Source organism: Nicotiana tabacum, chromosome 6 (assembly GCF_000715075.1).
Source record: "Nicotiana tabacum cultivar K326 chromosome 6, ASM71507v2, whole genome shotgun sequence".
NCBI lineage: Eukaryota > Viridiplantae > Streptophyta > Magnoliopsida > Solanales > Solanaceae > Nicotiana > Nicotiana tabacum.
In genome coordinates, this window is record NC_134085.1 from 2802557 (window position 1) to 2823003 (window position 20447).

A 20447-nucleotide genomic window follows, 5' to 3' on the forward strand; every position below is an offset into this window, starting at 1 on the left:
CATGAGCAGGTTTAGTAGAGTCTCGCGGATCGGTACGAAGATGTCTGTATTTATCCTCTAGATGATGTAGAACCTTTAGGAAAAACTTCATATTCTTGAAATTCTTATTGTGCGTCCTTGATTCAGCTTGAAATGTAACTCTTTGAATTCCTTCCATGCGTTCGTATGCGCACATGAGCGCTCGGTATCAGATGTGCATCGATGGCTTGTGATTCCCTTATCGAGGGGCAATATGTGATCTCTGTGCATTGATGTTGGGCCAGTCTGGAGGACTCGAGGCCCGATTTTTGCCCATAGCTTGAGCCCTAAGCTGTTGATTTTGTGAGCGCGTGTTTTTGGATCCATATGTTCTGTTGTGTCGCTATTAAGGGAGGTGATGACTGGATAGTTACGTGATGAGTGTGATGTGACTGCGAGATGTATTCATGTGATTTGGAAGCGACGAGAAGGGTCTGCTGAAAGATAGAATAACTGTTAGGTGCTCGATTTTCATCTTGATTTGAGGTATAGCCTCGAGTTATGGTAGTGTGAAGAATCTTTCCATGTTTCCTAGTTGGGAGTAGAGTAAATTTCATATTGCGGTTTGAGTTCAAACTTGGGAAGTTTAAGTGACTGCGTAATGTTTATGACAGTGGAAGGTATACAGAAATAGAGGTTCGAGCCTAAATATTTGTCCATTGGACACTGAAAAAGGTTGGACAAAGGTTTCCATGAGATATGGGTAGGAAGCATGAATATGAAGTCTTTCGATGAGCAAGAGGGTAGGCTTGACTACTACGAGAGTGAATGCGAGATTTGTAGAAGATATAAAGTACCAGATGGTCTGTGTTCCACGAGCTTATAAAGGATTGAGTTTAATCTCACTATGGTATTATGGCAGCAATAGAGTATATGTGTTATGAGTTATTGAGTGTGTTTTGATCTATGGCTTCGAGCCAAATGGGGGAGTCTGCTATTAATTAGTTGATTGCACGGTTATGTGCTATGTTGGTTCCAGTTTGTGGTGTGCGGGTAAATTAGTCATCGGCTTCAGCGCTAGTTACTTCACCACCACCCGCCCAGCCAGCTAGGGGTCGCCCCAGAGAGGGGAGGTCGATCAAGTGGTGGTCAGGCCCGTTTCTATGCACTTTTGGGCAGACCCGATGTTATTGCTTAAGATGATGTTATTACAGGTATTATTTCTATCTGCCATAGAGATGCCTCTATATTGTTTGATCCTGGTTCCATCTTTTCTTATGTGTCATCATACTTTGCTCGTTATTTGGGTACGCCCCATGCGTTTCTTGCTTTACCTGTTCATGTATCTACCCAATGGGCGATACTGTTGTTGTAGACCGTGTGTACCAGTTGTGTGTGGTGACTATTGGGGGAATGGAGACCCGAGTGAATCTATTACTATTGATCATGGTGGATTTTGATGCCATTTTGGGCATGGATTGGTTATCTCCGTGTCGTGCTATTCTAGAATGTCACGCTATGACAGTCACATTGGCTATGCCGGGTGTGCCACGGATCGAGTGGCGAGGTGTGACTAATTATGTTCCTAGTAGAGCGATCTCTTTCTTGAAGGCCCGGCGTATGGTTAGGAAGGGTTCTCTTTCATATCTAGCGTTTATGAGGGATGTCGGAGCTGAGACTCCCAGTATTGATTATGTTCCAGTTGTGAGGGATTTTCCCGATATGTTTCCTGCAGACCTGCCGGGCATGCCACCTGACAGGGATATCGATTTTGTGGTATCGACCTGGTGGCAGGCATTCAGCCCATTTCTATTCTGCCGTATCGTATGGCACCGACAGAGTTGAAGGAGTTAAAAGAGCAACTTTAGGAACTCCCAGCCTAGTGTGTCACCTTGGGGTGTGCCAGTTCTGTTTGTGAAGAAGAAGGATGACACAATGAGAATGTGCATTGATTATAGGCAATTGAACAAGGTAACAATTAAGAATAAGTATCCTTTGCCTCGTATTGATGATTTATTCGACCAGCGTCAGGGAGCGAGGGTATTCTCCAAGATTGATTTCCTTTCAGGTTATCACCAGTTAAAGATCAGGGATTCAGATATCTTAAGATAGCTTTCAGGACCCGATATGGTCATTATGAGTTTTTGATAATGTCTTTTGGGCTGACCAATGCCCCAACAACGTTCATGCATTTGATGAACAACGTGTTCCGGCCCTATCTCGATTCATTTGTCATAGTCTTCATTGATGATATTCTGGTGTATTCGCGTAGTCAGGAGGAGTAGGCGGAGCATTTGAGAGTTGTGTTGCAGAGATTGAGGGAGAAGAAACTTTATGCAAAATTCTCCAAGTGTGAGTTTTGGCTCAGTTCAGTAGCTTTATTGGGGCACGTGTTGTCCATCGAGGGTATTCAAGTTGATCCAAAGAAGATATATGCGGTTTAGAGTTGGCTCAGACCGTCCTTAGCCACAGAGATTCGCAGCTTTCTTGGTTTGGTAGGCTATTATCGCTAATTTGTTCAGGGATTCTCATCTATCACATCACCCTTGACCAAGTTGACTCAGAAGGGTACTTCATTTGTATGGTCGGACGAGTATGAGGAGATATTTCAGAAGCTCAAGACAGCTTTGACCACAACTCCAGTGTTAGTTTTGCCATCAACTCCAGGTTCATATACCGTGTATTGTGATGCTTCGAGAGTTGGGCATTGGTTGTGTATTTATGCAAGAGGGTAGAGTTATTGCTTATGCTTCTCGTCAGTTGAAGCCCATGAGAAGAACTGCCCCGTTCATGATTTGGAGTTGGCTGCCATAGTTCACGCGTTGAAGATTTGGAGGCATTACTTGTATGGCGTATCTTGTGAGGTGTTCACTGATCATCGCAGTCTTCAGAATTTGTTCAAGCAAAAGGATCTTAATTTGAGATAGCGTAGATGGTTGGAGCTGCTTAAGGATTATGATATCACTATATTGTACCATCCAGAAAAGGGTAATGTGGTGGCCGATGCTTTGAGCCGAAAGGTAGTGAGTATGGGGAGTTTGGAATATATTCCAGTTGGGGAGAGACCTCTTGCAGTTGATGTTCAGGCCTTGGACAATCGGTTCGTGAGGTTGGATATTTCGGAGCCTAGTCGGGTGTTGGCTTGTGTGGTTTCTCGGTCTTCTTTATATGATCGCATCAGAGAGCGCCAATATGATGATCCGTATTTGCTTGTCCTTAGGGATAGAGTCCAGCATGATGATGCCAGAGATGTGACCGTCGGTGATGATGGTGTGTTGTTAAGGATGTAGAGCCGGATTTAAGTACCCAATGTGGTTGGGCTTCGGGAGTTGATTCTGGAGGAGGACCATAGCTCGCGGTATTCCATTCATCCGGGTGTCGCAAAGATGTATCAGGATTTGAGGTAGCACTATTGGTAGAGAAGAATGAAGAAAGACATTGTGGGATTTGTAGCTCGGTGTCTTAATTGTCAGCAGATGAAATATGAGCATCAGAGACGGGGTGGCTTGCTTCAGCAGATGGATATTCCCGAGTGGAAGTGGGAGAGGATCACTATGTACTTTGTTGTCGGACTTCCACGGACTTTAAGAAAGTTCGATTCTATTTAGGTGATTGTGGATCGGCTGACCAAGTCCGTACACTTCATTCCTGTGTGTAATACCTATTCTTCAAAGCGGTTGGTAGAGACCTATATCCGGGAGATTGTTCATTTGCATGGTGTCCCAATTTCCATCATTTCAGATAGGGACACTCAGTTTACTTTGTAGTTTTGGAGGGCCATGCAGAGAGAGTTGGGTACTCAGGTAGAGTCGAGCATAGCTTTTCATCCTCAGACGGATGGGCAGTCTGAGCGCACTATTCAGATATTGGAGGACATGTTGCGTGCTTGTGTCATTGATTTTGGAGGGTTATGGGATTAGTTTCTACCACTTGCAGAGTTTGCTTATAAAAACAGCTACCAGTTGACTATTCAGATGGCTCCATATGAGGCTTTATATGGGAGGCGGTGCAGATCTCCAGTTGGTTGGTTCAAGCCTGGTGAGGCTAGGCTATTGGGGACAGACTTGGTGCAAGATGCAGAGAAAGTGAAGGTGATTCAGGAGAGGCTTCGTATAGCGCAGTCGCAACAAAAGAGTTATGCGGACAGGAAGATTCGAGAGGTGTCCTACATGGTTGGTGAGAAGGTCCTGTTGAAGGTTTTGCCCATGAAGGGTGTTATGAGCTTCAGGAAGAAAGGGAAATTCAGTCCGCGGTTCATTGGGCCTTTTGAGGTGCTTCGGAGGATTGGGGAGGTGGCTTATGAGCTTGCTTTGCCACCCAGCTTGTCGAGTGTGCATCCGGTATTTCATGTTTCTATGCTCCGGAAGTATATTGGGGATCTGTCTCATGTTCTGGATTTCAGTACTTTTCAGTTGGATGATGATTTGACTTATGATGTGGAGCTAGTAGCTATTTTGGGTCGACAGGTTCGAAAGTTGAGGTCAAAGGATATAGCTTCAGTGAAAGTGCAGTGGAGAGGTCGGCCGATGGAGGAGGCTACCTGGGAGACCGAGCGGGAGATGCGGAGCAGATATCCTCACCTGTTTGAGGCTTCAGGTATGTTTCTTGATTCGTTCGCGAACGAACGTTTGTTTAAGTTGGGGAGGATGTGACGACCCGGACCAGTCGTCTCATGAGGTACCACTCTGTTTTCCCCATTTCTGCTTCTTTATGCTTTATTTATCCATGTTATGTGATTAGAGTTGTTCGGATCAAATTCGAAAAGAATATGGTAAGGTTTGAAACACTTAGTCTCTTTTGAGGAATCGAAAGTTGGAAAAGTCAATTGGATGATGACTTATGTGTTAGAGGACTCAGAAGTGAATTCCGATTGTTCGGTTAGCTTTGAGAGGTGATTTGTGACTTAGGAGTGTGATCGGAATGAGTTTTGGAGGTTCGGAGTAGATTTAGGCTTGAATTGGTGAAGTTGATATTTTGGCGATTTCTGGTCGATAGGCGAGATTTTGATATAGGGGTCGGAATGGAATTCCGAAGAGCTGCAGTAGTTCCATTGTGTCATTTGGGATGTGTGTGCAAAATTTCAGGTCATTCGGACGTGGTTTGGCTGGATTTTTTATCAAAAGCGTAATTCAGAAAATTTTAGAAAGCTTGGCTTGAATCTGATGTGTTTTGAGTGATTTCTTGTTGTTTGAGGTGTTTTGGTGATTGGAACAAGTTTGAATAAGGTATTAGAATGTGTTCGTGCCTTTGGTTGAGGTCCCGGGGGCCTCGAGTGAGTTTCGAGGGGTTGAACAGATCATTTTGGAGTTAAGAAAATTGCAGAAAATCTGTCCAGCTGTTGCAGGGATTTTACCCTTCGCGTTCGCGAGTGGACCCTCGTGTTCGCGAAGAGTCAGTTGGGGAAGGCAAAGATTAAGCCTTCGCTTTTGCGAAGGGCTGAGGATTGGTGCATCGTGTTTGCAGGATAGGTGTCGTGTTCGCATAAAAGGAATGGTGAGGATGAGCTTCAGTGGATTTTACTCATCGCGTTCACGATGGGCTGAACGCGTTCGCGGAGGTTTGCCTGGGTAAAGCATCACGTTCGCAATGGTCGTGTCGCGCTCGCGAAAGCGGATTTTGGTTAAAGTTATTTTTGTGCTTCGCGAACGTGAGGCTTTGACTGCGTTCGCGTAGAAGGAATTTATGCCTGGGCAGAAGGTTTTAAAACTCGTCTTGTCCGCGAAGATTGGGTGTATTTCCTCCATAGTTGGTCATTTTGGGAGATTTTTGAAGGAGATTGAAGAGAGATTCAAGGGGAATCGTTGGGAGGTAAGATTCTTGGACTTAAAACTCGATTATTATGTGAATTCCACCTAGAAAATTATGGAAATTAAGCTAAAAATTGAAGAACTAAGACTTGGAAATTTGGACTTTTGATTGGGGATTTGGAGGACCATTTGGGGTCGGATTTGAGAACTTTATATATGTATGAACTCGTGGGAAGATAAGGAATCTATTGGTGTAAAAATTTCTGAATTTCGAGACATGAGCCCGGGGGGTCGGGTTTTGGTAATTTCGGAATTTGTGCCCTTTATTAATTGTTTTTTCTTGGGCTTCGTTCCCTTCGCATATTTTGACGTTCTCGTTCTGATTTTGGATAGATTCGATGCGCATGGAGGCCGATTCGAGGGGTAAAGGCGTCGCGAGCTAGAGATTTAGCCGGTTCGAGGTGAGTAATGATTGTAAATGATGTTCTGAGGGTTTGAAACCCTGGATTGCACATCGTAGTGCTATACTGAGGTGAGGCACATGCTTGATGACGAGCGTGGGGTCGTGCACTATTGGGGATTGAGACTTGGTTCGTCCCGATTGATAATTTTACCGCGTATTTGATTGAAAACTATTTGCTATCATCATTGTTTGAGTTGAATGCCATATTTGGGCCTAGTGCTAACTATTTGAAACCTTCGGGATTTTTATTACTATTTCCTCACTATTTTGACTTATTACTTGAACTCAGTCATGTTAATTTCCATTGTTTTACTACTCAGCCATGTTTACTCAGTTTGAAGACTTAAATGATATTTTAAATGATGTTTGGGCTGAGAAACACTATTTTACTATTTCCCGAGAGGATTGTGATGATTTTTGACTGAGTGAGGCCGAAGGCCTACGTTGTGAGGAAACACTAATACTAATTTGAGGTCGAGGGCCTGAGATATGTACGCCACGAGATGTCTTTATTGATATGAGGTCGAGGGCCTAGTTTGATGCCACGAGATGGCTTGTTATTGTGCTTGGACCGTAAGGGGCCCCTCTAGGAGTCTGCACACCCCCAGTGAGCGCGGGTACCCATTGTGAATTAAGATTAAGGCCGAGGGGCTAGTATCGTTCTGAGATGTTGCCCGAGGGGCGAATTTATTGATACTGTGTCCGAGGGGCGAACTTCTATTTGTTTACTTTACCTTAACTGCCTGTCAATTACCTATCTACTTGTTGAAAAAGGATTGTTACTTAACATTTGACTGGTTTACTGCTTATAAATGGTTTTACTGCTTCATTATAGAATGTCTTGTGCCTTACTTGTTTTCTTACTTTCGGTCGCTATTTACATTTGTTACTGACTGAGTTGGAGTACTCATTTTACTCCCTGCACCCCTGTGTGCAGATTCAGGCGTTGTTGATCCTGCCAGTGCGAGTTGAGAGCTCCCGGTGGACATTCGGAGTTCACGAGGTAGATGCTTGACGTCCACAGACCTGTGTTTCTTCCTCTTTATCATTTCTATCTCATATCAGACTTTTGTACTAGTTGTAGACCTTTCAGATTTGTATTAGGTTTTATAGATGCTCATGACTAGTGACATCTCGGTTAGGGCTGTGTTGGGTTGTTCTTCCGTGTATTTATGATATTATCTGCTACTTTGGATTATCTATTCATGTTTAGTGTGTTTCTAAATGCTAAATTGTTAATAATTGGAAAAATGGAAAGTGTCGGCTGACCTTGTCTTCACGAGAGGCGCCATCACGACCGGGTCCAAGTTTAGGGTCGTGACATGGTGCTTTTCCCATTCCCAAGTCTCGTGAGCCTTCCCCATGTGCTAATCCTTCTCGTCGTGATCATTCGAACCATGCCGACGATGAAGGTTCTGGGAGTGAAGATGGAGATGATGCTATATAAAATACTCATTGAATGGTGTGTATTGCTATAGAAAGTATTAAACTTGGCTGTTTTTTAGTTGAGACTAGTTTTGAATGATAATTGTATTGTTGATATTATTTTGTTATTGAACATTTGTATATTTGTTGTTGTTGTGGTTGTTATTGTTAGATAATGGTTGTTAATGTTAGTTAATTATTTTGTTAGTTAATTGTTGTTGTTGTTGTTGTTAGTTAGTTAGTTAGTTAATTAATTGTTGTTGATTAATTATGGTTGAATGACAGCAATGTAATGCTGCCATTATAGGATGGATATTGGTTGTAATTGGCAGGTGGTGTAGCTTAAAAGCAGGCATTTTCTGTCCAGTTTTTACCCAGATCTAAATTTATTTTTTTGCCTAGAAATTCATAATTTCCGACCGAATATTCTTTTTGTATTTTTTTATTTCTCATAGATCTAGTGGGATAAAGAGGCCCAATATGGTTTTAGCATGTCAATATTGGGAAAATGTTATGTTATTCTGTTCAGTTTGTCCCCTAAATTTATATTTAGTTTTTAAATAAATTAACAATTTATGACAATTTACAACTAATTATTTACTTAAATAAAATTATAATTTTTTTAAAATTCCGACCGATTTCGATCGGTATTTGAAAATTAAAAAAATATTTTTAATGGTTACCGACCGAATTCGGTCGGGAACTGAACTTTGACAGTCAGTCAATGCTTTGAAATTTCCGACCGACTTCGATCGGAAATTTTCGACGGTTTTCGGTCGGTACACGTTAGCGACCGTCATTTTTCTGACCAATTAAAGTCGATCGAAAATCGGTCGATTTTTATCAATTTTCGACTGATTTCGGTCGATTTTGGTGGACGAATTTCCACTATTTTTTAGTAGTGTGTGTTGTCAAATACAGAGTGAAAGAGTGTCGATTCTTCAGCTCTGCTGATATCTAAGGTTGCTTCAAAATAAGCTTCACGGAGTTGGGCCAAAAGGGTTGTATTGTAACATTATAATAAGTAGATTGAGTGTCCTTGGTGATGATTTAAGCTAGACGAGTAGTTGAAATAGTTACCTTGACCTTGGAGGACGAGAGTGGCACTATTTTCAAAATTTTAAATAGTCAAGTGTCTATTTATTTTAAAAGTGTCTTATCTATTTTTAAGTGGCTACTATGCATGATGAAAATTCCACAATCACAAGTGCCTTTGGTCTATTACAATATCCAGCATAAAGGGCAGCCCGGTGCACTAAACTCTTGTTATGTGCGGGGCAGAACTACAACGGTCTATTATTACGTAGTCTTACCATGCATTTCAATATCCAGCATGTGGTATCCATTCTCTTGGTTTTGGGTAAATGGCACAAGTCAAGTGCCAAGTGGCAAAGGAGGCATAACATTTGTCTCAAGTAGTTATTATTATTGAGCCTATAAATAGGCCTTCAATTTCTACGGATGACACACCAAGAAAAACTAATCATTAGCTCCAAATTACTACTTGCTCTATTTTTTCGTTCCTATATTCTTTTATGTTTCCTATTCTTTTCTTTTTTTGTCTTCAAACAAGTTTATTCGTTTCTTTTAACAACTTGCCGGTATATATTTTAATTTTGCTGATTCATGTATCTTCTAAATAAATAAAGGTAGGTTTGTTTAGTCCTAGAAAATATTTCACATTGCTGAAATAGTTTCTAAGGACAATGTCTAGCACGACTCAAGCCAATTTATGTATTTTCACTAACAAATATTATTGCAGTATTATTATTATTATTATTATTATTATTATTATTATTATTATTATTATTATTATTATTATTATTATTATTATTATTATTATTATTTTCCCAGCATAAAAATACAATCTAAGAAACTAAAATTATTTTTGATCAATACGACCTCATCATTTTCAAAAGAAACCTTTACTCCACCTTTTTCAAATAATCCCACAGAAACCAAATTGGGAGTTAATAGTATAAGCAGTGAAGATAGCATAATGTTGTCACAAGAATATCATAATCGAAAAAATCAAAAAACTGACAAAATTGAGTCGATAGAAAACCGATTTAATTGATTTGGTTTGATTCCAATATTTGAAGAACCAACTTACTTGATTTGATTTCTTTCTAGGGAAAAACTTATCCAAACCGAAACATCTCTAATTATGACTATATGATGTGGTTTGTCCACAGCCTCCTTGGGCACACAAAACAAAATATCTAACTATCGTTGTTGCATCTTAAAGCCTTAAATTGTTGAGTCATTTTTTACTTGATTATCCTTGTTGGTTCCCACACTTCCATCATGGTGTCATTATATCCACATTGTACGGGTCAAATCTTAGTGCGATAGTATAGGGTGTTACAACTTTTCGATAAAATCAAGTGTTATTAGCTTAAAAGAATAACAAAAGGTGTCCTAGGGTTTTAGTCTTGCGGCAAGAGCACAACTTGTGATATGTGGGTTAGACGCACATTACAAGTTCGAAACTTGTCACAAACAAAAGCATGATATTTTAAGTGGAGAAAGGTAGAGGAACGGACCCTTAATCCACGAAATTCTGAACTATGCACCAATGGCACTCGAGGGGATTTCTCGGCTATTAAAACATAACAAAAGCCAAACTCAAGTTGTTTCGATGTCATTGCTATTCCTCTCTTATATTTTAGTCATAACATGATTATCCGATATCGAAATTCCACCTCCTATTATTTAGTCATGGAGCATCTAATATAAATCGGAGCTTATAAACCAAGACATAAAGTAATGATAGTCAAAACACGAGTAGATATGGTTTAGCAACAAGGAATCAAGGGAATAACATGGATCAAATCTTGAAATTAGGGTAAGACTATATACAATAGACTCTTGTGGTCTGATCCTTTCATAGATATATCCTGCGCATAGCGGAAACTTAGTGCATCGGGCTGCCCTTTTTTTATGCTAAACAAAGTAATATGGATAATTTTGACCTTATGTACTATAGAATCTCAAGTCTATTAAAGCAAAGGAACTTGACCTTAAATTAAATTTCGTTTACTTTTAAAATAAGAACCAACAACCTACTCTTATATACCAGTTTGGTTACATAATTAGTAGCCTTGAGGTAAAAGTAAATTCCCTTGATCATAATTACTAGCTCCAAGCTAAAGGAAATCCTCTTGATCATCAGATACAAACAGTTGAACACAACAGCCGCTGCTATAATGTTATATAAATACAAATAAAAAGTATTACAAGTTATGTATATTTTCTAAATATATAATCTCTGAAAGGCAAAACCACTCCTCAAATCAATTAAGGAATTCAAACGTACCAATTGACTTGAAATATTGTTTTAATTCTATATTTACAGCTTGTTTGGATGGTTGTTACGTATCGTTTCATAATGTATCGTATTGTATTGTACTGTATTGTTTGATGAATATAATGTTTGAATAGATTATATAGTTTGACGTCATTTCGTGATATCACACACCAACGATATGAAGAATAAACTTGCAATATTATAAATAAAAATTCTGATATGGGATAAAATTATTATATGAAAATATAAGATAAATGATAAAATAAAATTATTTAATTTTAATGAAGGGCGAGATTGAGAGAAAAAGATAAGTAACGACACAACCACACCAAATGGATCGTTACATAAGTGGCACATTTCGTCGTTACGTAACAACGGATTTAACAATACGATACAATCAAAACAAATATCGTATTTAAAGTAAATACGATACGGGTAACAACCATCCAAACAAGTTGTTAGGATAATGTACAATAAACCAATAACAAAGGGAGAAATTTAAAAATAGCCAGATTTACAACTGGTCATTCAAAAATAGCCCAGTTTCAAAAGTAATCGAAATTAGCCACTTTTCATGTAAAAATAAATTTGAGCGAAAACAATGTTCAAAACCCAGAAAATACACTCGTATATTATACTGGAGTTCCAGCATAAGTATGCTGGAACTCCAACATATTATGCTGGAGTTATAAGTATGCTTGAACTCCAGCATGTTATACTATACGAGAATTCCAGGATAACTATGCTAGAACTCCAGCATAATATGTTCTAGTTCCAGCATAAGTACACTAGACACAAATATCGTATTTAAAGTAACAATACGATACAACGGGTAACAACCATCCAAACAAGCTGTTAGGATAATGTACAATAAACCAATAACAGACCATATGCATATAAGGAAGACATTTTGAAGAAAATCACATTCATACTAGAGAAACATTTCAGAAATATCAATCTTAAGCAAGTAAAAATATTAGCAATCTGAGTGTTTTGATGAATCATTTGTTCTAAATTGGACACACCCATAAATTCATATAGATATCCATGAGAAATTAGTCATAACATCTAACTGATACCACCACGTAAAAGAAACCCAATTTAAATCATATCATGAACATAGAAACTGGGAAAATTTTCTGAAAATTCTCGTCACAGAGAAGACAGAAAAATACAAACAATTGATCCAAAAAGAATAATAGTATTGACCCTAAAACCATTTGGTTATACGGAGAAACGCGGTAGAGAATGAGAAGAAAAGCCAAATTTCTCAGTTAACTCGACCGCGGTTTCTCTGTATAACAGAATGGTAAGGGCCATTATCGAGCGGCGGCCGCTGCTTCAACAAAGCGAAGGCTAAAAAGTAGAGTAGGGTTTATGTGTATCTTTAGGTGCTGTCATAGAAGGGTTTTATAGGCAGAAAATGGGCCTTAGGTAAAACACGAGTGATTTTATTGGGGCAAATAGCACGGGCTAACCAGTTTTCGGACTGATTATTCAAAAATAGCCAGCATTTGCAAATTCATTAAAAAATAGTTATTATTTTATTGCAACATGGAAACTTTCAGCATAATATACAGGAGATCGGTGCACCTGTGTATGAACTTCCAGCATGAACTCCAACACGCGGAAAGTTCTAGCATAATATATTGGAGATTGGAGCACATATGTATGAACTTCCAGCATATTATGCTGGACCGGTATATTATACTAGAACTCCAGTATATTATGTTGGAGTATTTTTCGGATTTTGAATAGTGTTTTCGTTCAGATTTATCTTTAAATGAAAAGTAGCTAAATTTCGATTACTTTTGAAATTGTGGCTATTTTTGAATGATCACTTGTAAATCTAGCTATTTTTAAATTTTTCCCATTTTATTGTGTGTATCACATAACCGACATTAGTTGTACGAGACATCTTTTTATCTCACATATTTGTGGACCCATATGTTACACATTTGGGTGCACAAAATTTTGGGACCACAAAGTTGTGAGACAAAAAAGAGACCTTGATTGTGTGAGACACAAAATAAATTTTTTCGTAAAACACCAATCGTAATTGCAAACTACTGCTCGCTTAGCCCTAATTTTCTTTTCTTTTTTTGTACCAAAAAGAATGTTTATTTATTTTTTTTACTAAACGATTTTAAGGTACATACTTGATTTATATCTGTTAGATTTTATTCAGTTAGATTCTATCAACGAAAAAAAATATATGTGGATAACTATTAAACAAGTAATTTTAACAAGTAATAACAAGGTTTGATTTTAAATACATAGGGTGTATCTGCAATTGAGTCATATTAAGGGGCCGTTTAGTGCAATTTAACCTACAAATATTTGAGAACCAAAGACGTTAACACCACTGAAATTTAGCATAGGAAAATCAATCACAACTAGCGGTGGCAAACGGGCGGATCAAATCGGATATGGAAAGGACAGAAAACAGATAATACAAAAATGGATAAATTATCCGACCCCCATATTTAATACATATAAAAAATGGTTAACCGGCGAGTTATATAGATTTTCATATTATCCATTATTTTTTGAATATGATCAGTTTTGGGTGAATTCCTAATCTCTCATACTTGAAGAACTCCTAATTTGAAGTTTTATAAATGTATAAACTCATTAGTTATGCATTGGTTATTCATTTTCTAAGTGGATAATATAGTTCTTATTCATATTTGACTCATTTCTTAAAAGTTATTTATCTAACCCATTTTTTAATGGATAATATGAGTGGATAACTGTTTTCTTTTATCCATTTTGCCACCACTAATCACAACTATAGAAGTTTGAAACCAAAGACTTTTATTAATACAGTTGCCAGAGACTCAACAATAACAACAAAAACAATAACATACCCAGTATTATCTCATACCGTAGAGTCTCGAAAGGGTAGTGTGTACGCAGAATCCCTACCTTGTGAGTAAAAATACATTGAGAAGAAGAACTTGTTACTACCAAATATAGGCAAGGGAGCACCAAGAAACCCAATCATCGTCATGTTAGTAAATATGTTGAGCTTACAAAACATAACTTTTGTGAGAATTTCTGAAATTAGAAAAGATAACAGACAGCTCCAGCCTCCAAGTACATCAACTAGGCAATGTAACGCACATTTTTCTGAGAATGCCCCAACATATGTCAGCGACCACATTGGCCAACTCGCCCATGAGGCCGCCTAGTTTTGGGTGGTTGAATGCATGGTTATATCTAGAGGCGGATTCCGTATTTGAACTTTTCAGACCATAGAGTTGCCAACAGCAACATGCAGTTAGGGGTGTACATGCACGGGGTTGATTCTGTTTTTTATCATTAACCAAACCAAACCAACTATATCGGTTTGGATTTTCGTCAATTTGACACAGATAAGAGAGCCAGAGATGTTAACAACAAAATATACTTCCGCCTAAGCAGCATATATGCGGTACAGCCATAATCCCTAGCAGCAATCTCAAATATACACCAATATCCTTTTCTACATTGATCCATTATGTAGGCTAAACAAATGAAAACTAGAAGAAAAAGGAATTTACAATGACAATTTGCTGCACTTTTCCAGCCACCGATGCACAACAGCAGCAAACGTAATGCCAAGCATATCAGAATCACCAGCAATACTTCATTTCCATAGAAACTATCACTAAGCAGACATTGTCTGTTCGATCATCTCTCCACCGTACGACCAGCATTATCTCCTGAAGCTTGATATCTCAAATGGAAATGAAGAGCAAATAGTACCCTGAGGATGAAGGAGTCCTATTTCAGAGGCTTCATACCCTGCACATTTACATGACAACGTTTTCAGCAAGAAAAGCTTATTAATTATTCAATTTCAACACTGAAATGGGAACTTTTGCAAGTGTGTAGTAAAACTAGGAACTATAAAAATAGTACTATTCTTCAATTTGCTAGATTTAACAGGTCACTAAATTTCAATACTGAATTGGAAACTTCTGAAGTGGTAGAAGACTAGAAGCATTTTTATTCAAGTTACTAGATTTGCACATTCTCATTTTAACATTATTTCCTCCTTTCTATGGCACTTGATAGGGACATGTGGAGGTCGAGTATTAGGGTTGTAGGTTCCTGTCTTGCCTTATGTCATAACTTTATGAGACTAGTTTGGTAGGGATACTATTTTACTTTTGCTTTGTATCTTTTTTCTTGATTTCATGTTGTTCCTGTTTTTCATATTATTTCTGTGGTGTTACTGATATTGTCTCCTTTTGTCTTTTTGTCTTTTTGAGCCGAGGGTCTTTCGGAAACAGCCTCTCTACTCCTTCGGGGTAGGGGTAAGGTCTGCGTACACACTATCCTCCCCAGACCCCACTAGTGGGATTTCACTAGGTCGTTGTTGTTGTCGTTGTTGTTCCTCCTTTCTAGTTTGGTAGCTTGCTGTAGATTTGACAGTTAAACCCTCCTTTTCGGCGTGGTGAGTGGTTATATCTCTGTCTTTTTAGAGAAAAAGAGGAAAAAGCACAATGTGTTATATGACCTATTAATGTCTGCATCTTTCAGAAAACTTTTGGGAAGATACACATATCTTTACTTTTTATAGTCTAATCTATGCTATAAATAAATGTTACTCTCCGTTATATTTTAGATGAGGTAGTTTGACTCGGCACGTAGTTTAAGAAAAGAAAAGAAGACTTTTGAAACTTGTAGTCTTAAAAGCTTAAGGGGTAAAAGCTTTGTGGGACCACTGTGCAGTTATGGAATACTATGACAAAGTCCAACATTATGATATACTAGCTTAAGGACATAAGACTGATACCTAGGGTTGATATGTTTAGAATCCTAAAATAATCTAATAAACCTCTTTCTGATGCAATTCAACCCTAAACATCTCTACCTGTTACTCATCATCATAACAATCCCCAGAGTTTGGCATAGTTTTCAGCTTCTAAAGGCAGAAAATCAACCCCCAAAAAGACCGTGCGGTGTCTCTCCAGCTATGTTGCACGGACGCTCCAAAAATATTGCCGGATTCGTGTCGGATCCTTCAAAAGTAGTGTGTTTTTGGAGGATCCGACACAAGTGACGGCAACATTTTGGAGAGTCCGCACGACATAGCTCTCGAATGCGAAAACAAATTGTGAGCAGTGAAATCTGTTTCATGGAGGAGACGGCAGCAGTGATATTTCAATTCCCGTTTACATACATGCCCTACTTGACAATTCCACTTTTAGGCTGATGCCTATATCTCTACAGGTGATATAAACAGATCGTGTACAAGAACATAATAGTGGACATTTAGCATGAGCTGGAGATTATAATGATAAACTTACAATTAATTAAATAAGAAACCAAGTTCCAATACCTATGAGCTAAAAGATTAATTAAAGGCATGCATCCATACCTTGGATATTCTGAACTCATTCACCGCCATTCTGAGATTATCATCAGATAATAACAATCTTGATAAAGCCCCAGTGCTCAACCTGCGAGAAAGTTCAGCAAACCAAATGTATAGTAAGTACTCTGCTGCCCACATTACAGTACGAGATTGGAGGGATCTATGCAGGAAGTCTGACTTGTTAAACAACGATATATGGGATTCCCGACCCAGTGGAAAGATATAGTAAAACCATTAAGTGGAACAAGTTTGAGTTACTTTGCTAGAAAATAGTTACTTATTATTTTTGATTTCTTTTGACCCACTAACAGAAGTGCACTCGCTGAAACATCAACAACAGTTTGATGCAAATTTCGAAAAACACATACCCCAACTTCTTAGCAGCATCTGCTACCGAGCCTTCAACAGCAAAAATTAGATCTAGTAAAGCTTGCATTCCCTATGGATTAAAGAAGAAACACAACAAAGTAAACATCTTGCATAAGATTTAAATTTTACCAAAGACATGAAGAAGGAAAAGTATACCAAAGCAAACTTAGGATTCTTTGGTCCAATCTGCGGGCCACAATCTGAACCCCTGATTGTTGATTTAGCGGGAAGAATTTGAAGCAGCTCTTGAGGAGGTGTATAAGTATCAAGATCTATGCTGTTCCTAACTAGATGAAAATAATAAAAACGGAAGCTTTCTTGATCATCGTCTAGATGTAGAGCCGCATCAACATTATGCTTATGAGCTTAAACATATAAAGTACGCATGTAGCCCGTCCAATAGTGGAACAAGATAAATTGAGAAATTTCCAACAAATAAGGTGTGGTTTCAACTATAACACAGTTCATGTGCTTATTTTTATCTTCGTATTAATACCCTTATTTTCCAACAACATTTCACCCATTCATCCATAAGGAAACCCTGTCTCTTTCTTTTATTGCTTCTCTGTATTCCTAGTCAACGGCCAATCCGTAAAGCCTTTCAGCTCTATTTTGTGGCAACATAGAACTCAAGCACTAAGCTCTGAAGATCTGGGAATTTGCATCTAAACAAGCCAATGTCAGAAATATGTTTTAGTGGGTGCGAGGAAAAAGTCTGCCTCAAGACAAGGGAAGTGGACTCATTTCACAAAAAAAGAAATAGTACACGATTTCTCATTAAGTCTCCTCTCTAGTTCAGTGTATTACGTAGGTCTCCCTCTGCTCTAGCCCTTATCCTAATGGTACAATAACAGTTTTATTTGGGTGTCATAACTAGTTGTCTCGGCACAACTCTGCTAACTCAACAGTGCACTCCAAGTTCATCACTTGATACAGATAAAATTCCACGTAGCGCACTTAATCACATAACTCAAAGTTACTAGAGGTACAAGGAAATAGTACACCACTGATTAGCCAAAAATCGTACTCACGTTTTGCACAAAGCATTTGGAATAGCACAGAGCTTAAGATTTTAATTTGACTTGCACAATAAATCAGTGGTTGTGGAGCAAATAATAAAGTAATTGTTGAAAAGTAACTCTAATAGAGAAAATCTTCAAATAAAACAACAACAACAACAACAACGTCTCAGTACCAAACAAGTTGGGGTCACTTGTATGAAACCCATGTTAAAATGCACTGTTTAAAATAGTCAAGCAAATCTGTAATTTGATATTAGTGGAAACAACAAAGTGATGGAATGAATACCTTTAAGAGCCAGCAACACTCGTAAACGAGTTAAAGCAGAGGCACGATTCATGTGTTGGGATCTATCCTCCACAGCCTAAAATGAACCCAAATACACAAGGATTTAAGTTATATACACTGTCAGTGAAATGAACTTTTTACACCATCAGTATAATTTAACCTATTAAATAAGATTACTTACTCCAGTGGTGTAACAATTATAGGGGTATCAAGTTACTTAGCCATACCATGAAAGTCTGGGAGAGGGTGGTGGAGGTGAGGGTGAGGAATACGACGTCTATATCCGACAATCAGTTTGGGTTCATGTCGGGTCGCTCCACTACGGAAGTTATCCACCTTATTAGGAGGTTGGTGGACGTGGAACAGTATAGGGATAAGAAGAATGATCTGCACATGGTGTTTATTGACTTGGAGAAAGCGTATGACAAGGTCCCAGGGAGGTGCTCTGGAGATGTCTTGAGGCAAAGGGCGTGCCGGTAGACTACATAAGAGCGATCAAGGACATGTATGATGGAGCTAAGACTAAGGTTCGGACTGTGGGAGGCGACTCGGAGCATTTTCCGGTTGTTATGGGATTACACCAAGGTTCTGCGCTTAGCCCGTTCTTATTTGCCTTGGTGATGGATGCATTGACACACCATATTCAAGGGGATGTGCCATGGTATATGTTATTTGCTGATGACATAGTTCTAATTGATGAGACGAGGGTCGGTGTTAACGAGAGATTGGAGGTTTGGAGACAGACCCTCGAGTCTAAGGGTTTAAAATTGAGCAGGAGTGCAAGTTTAGCGCTGAGTCGAGAGAAGTAGGCAGGGACGTGAGGCTTGGATCACATAATCTTATTTACAACAACAACAACTACCCAGTGAAAATCCCACAAAGTGGGAGTCTGGGGAGGGTAATGTGTACGCAGACCTTACCCCTACTCCGATAGGGCAGATAGGATGTTTCCGATAGAGCCTCGGCTCAGAGAAGAAAAGAAAAGAAAGGGAAAGAGAAAAAACAATTCATTAGTAACTCCAGTAGAAACCATAATTGTAACAGCATAACAACCAAAAGATAAATGACATGCAATAACAGTAACCAGTAACTAAGGCCCGGGGCTAATATAAACAGCAAGGATAGTGTGGATTCAACATAAACTGCAAGCCATCTAAGATCAACCCTAATCCAACCCCGCCTCACCCCCGGTATGAAGTAAGGAAAGCTCTACTACCCCCTAACCTACAACCCTAATGCTTGACCTCCAGACCTGAAATCTGCAGTCGTACTATGTCCTGCCTGATCACTCTCCCCAATACTTCTTAGGCCTCACTCTACCTCTTCTCGTACCCACCACGACCAACCGCTCACACTTCCTCACCGGAGCATCAAGGCTTCTCCTCCGCACATGCCCGAACCATCTGAGCCTCGCTTCCCGCATCTTGTCATCCACAGGGACCACGCCGACCTTACCATTTATTCTAAAATACTCAATATTTTTCATACTTTCCGTGCACAGAACTTAAACTCAACACACAAATAACCAAAAACAATACTAAATTTCAGTTCAAAATCCAAATCCAAAAATGGGTCATAAAAATTTTTACCAAAAACATAAAAACTAAAACCTGAGCAACAATCCCAGTAGGGTTATGCTTCAAACGAACAGCAGATTCACGCTTGTTGCGGTGTTGTCCACCTGGACCTGAAGCCTTAAAAGTGTCCATTTCGCATTGCCTCATTAACTCCTCATCTGACATCAACAAGTATTCTTTCCCACCCCCGACACCCGTATCAACAGTTCCACTGCTAATGTTGGTGCTGTATTTAGACGACCCATATTCTTGAATTTGAAGGGGTGGATTAAATAATGACCCAAATTGTTGAATTTTGTTGCCAACTGGTAGATAGATTCTTGATGTTGGGTTTGTGGTAGGAAAGGAGATTGAATGGGGACGCCAAGAAAAATGAGGTAATAATATAGAGATGGTAGTGATGGGTTTTGGAAGATTCAGAAACGATTTGAAGATGGAACGAACCATGTGGGTGGCGATGAGGAGGAAAAAGGTTGTTAGTGGACTGTTTGGAGAAAAAAATAAAGAAGCCCTTCAAAGGAAACTATATTAGTCGATAAAAAGTAAAAACCAAATTAAAAGTTATACTCCCTTCAGTTCAAAATAGAAGTCCAATACCCATTTAAACACTCCTTAAGAAAATGTTCTCCTAAAAAAAGGTAATTTAACTAAATTACTCCTAATTAAAATTTTCGTATTTTAACTTGATATATTGGAACTTGGTCATTTAACCTCGCCTTCTTGAGCTGAGGGTCTTCTGAAAACAGTCTCTCTATCCCTCAGGGTAGAGGTAAGGTCTGCCTACATACTATCCTCCCCAGACCCCACTAGTGGGATTACACTAGATTGTTGTTGTTGTTTGTCATTTAACACTAAACATTAACTAGTATGAACATATATATATCGCAATAATTAAATAAACACTCCCTAGACCAAACCATAA

The 20447-nt window shown here is 38.9% G+C and overlaps 1 protein-coding gene across 1 annotated transcript; it reads right to left on the minus strand.

The window, feature by feature from the left end:
- Positions 1-14300: 14300 nt before the first annotated feature.
- Positions 14301-20062, minus strand: LOC107769578 (uncharacterized). Its single transcript, XM_016588802.2, has 6 exons — positions 19559-20062; positions 17949-18024; positions 16797-16927; positions 16640-16710; positions 16275-16356; positions 14301-14692 (listed from the first exon to the last, which is right to left on the minus strand). Exons 1-6 carry the CDS (start codon positions 19970-19972, stop codon positions 14672-14674), a joined length of 795 nt encoding a protein of 264 aa, XP_016444288.2. The 5' UTR covers positions 19973-20062; the 3' UTR covers positions 14301-14671.
- Between the last annotated feature and the right edge of the window lie 385 nt (positions 20063-20447).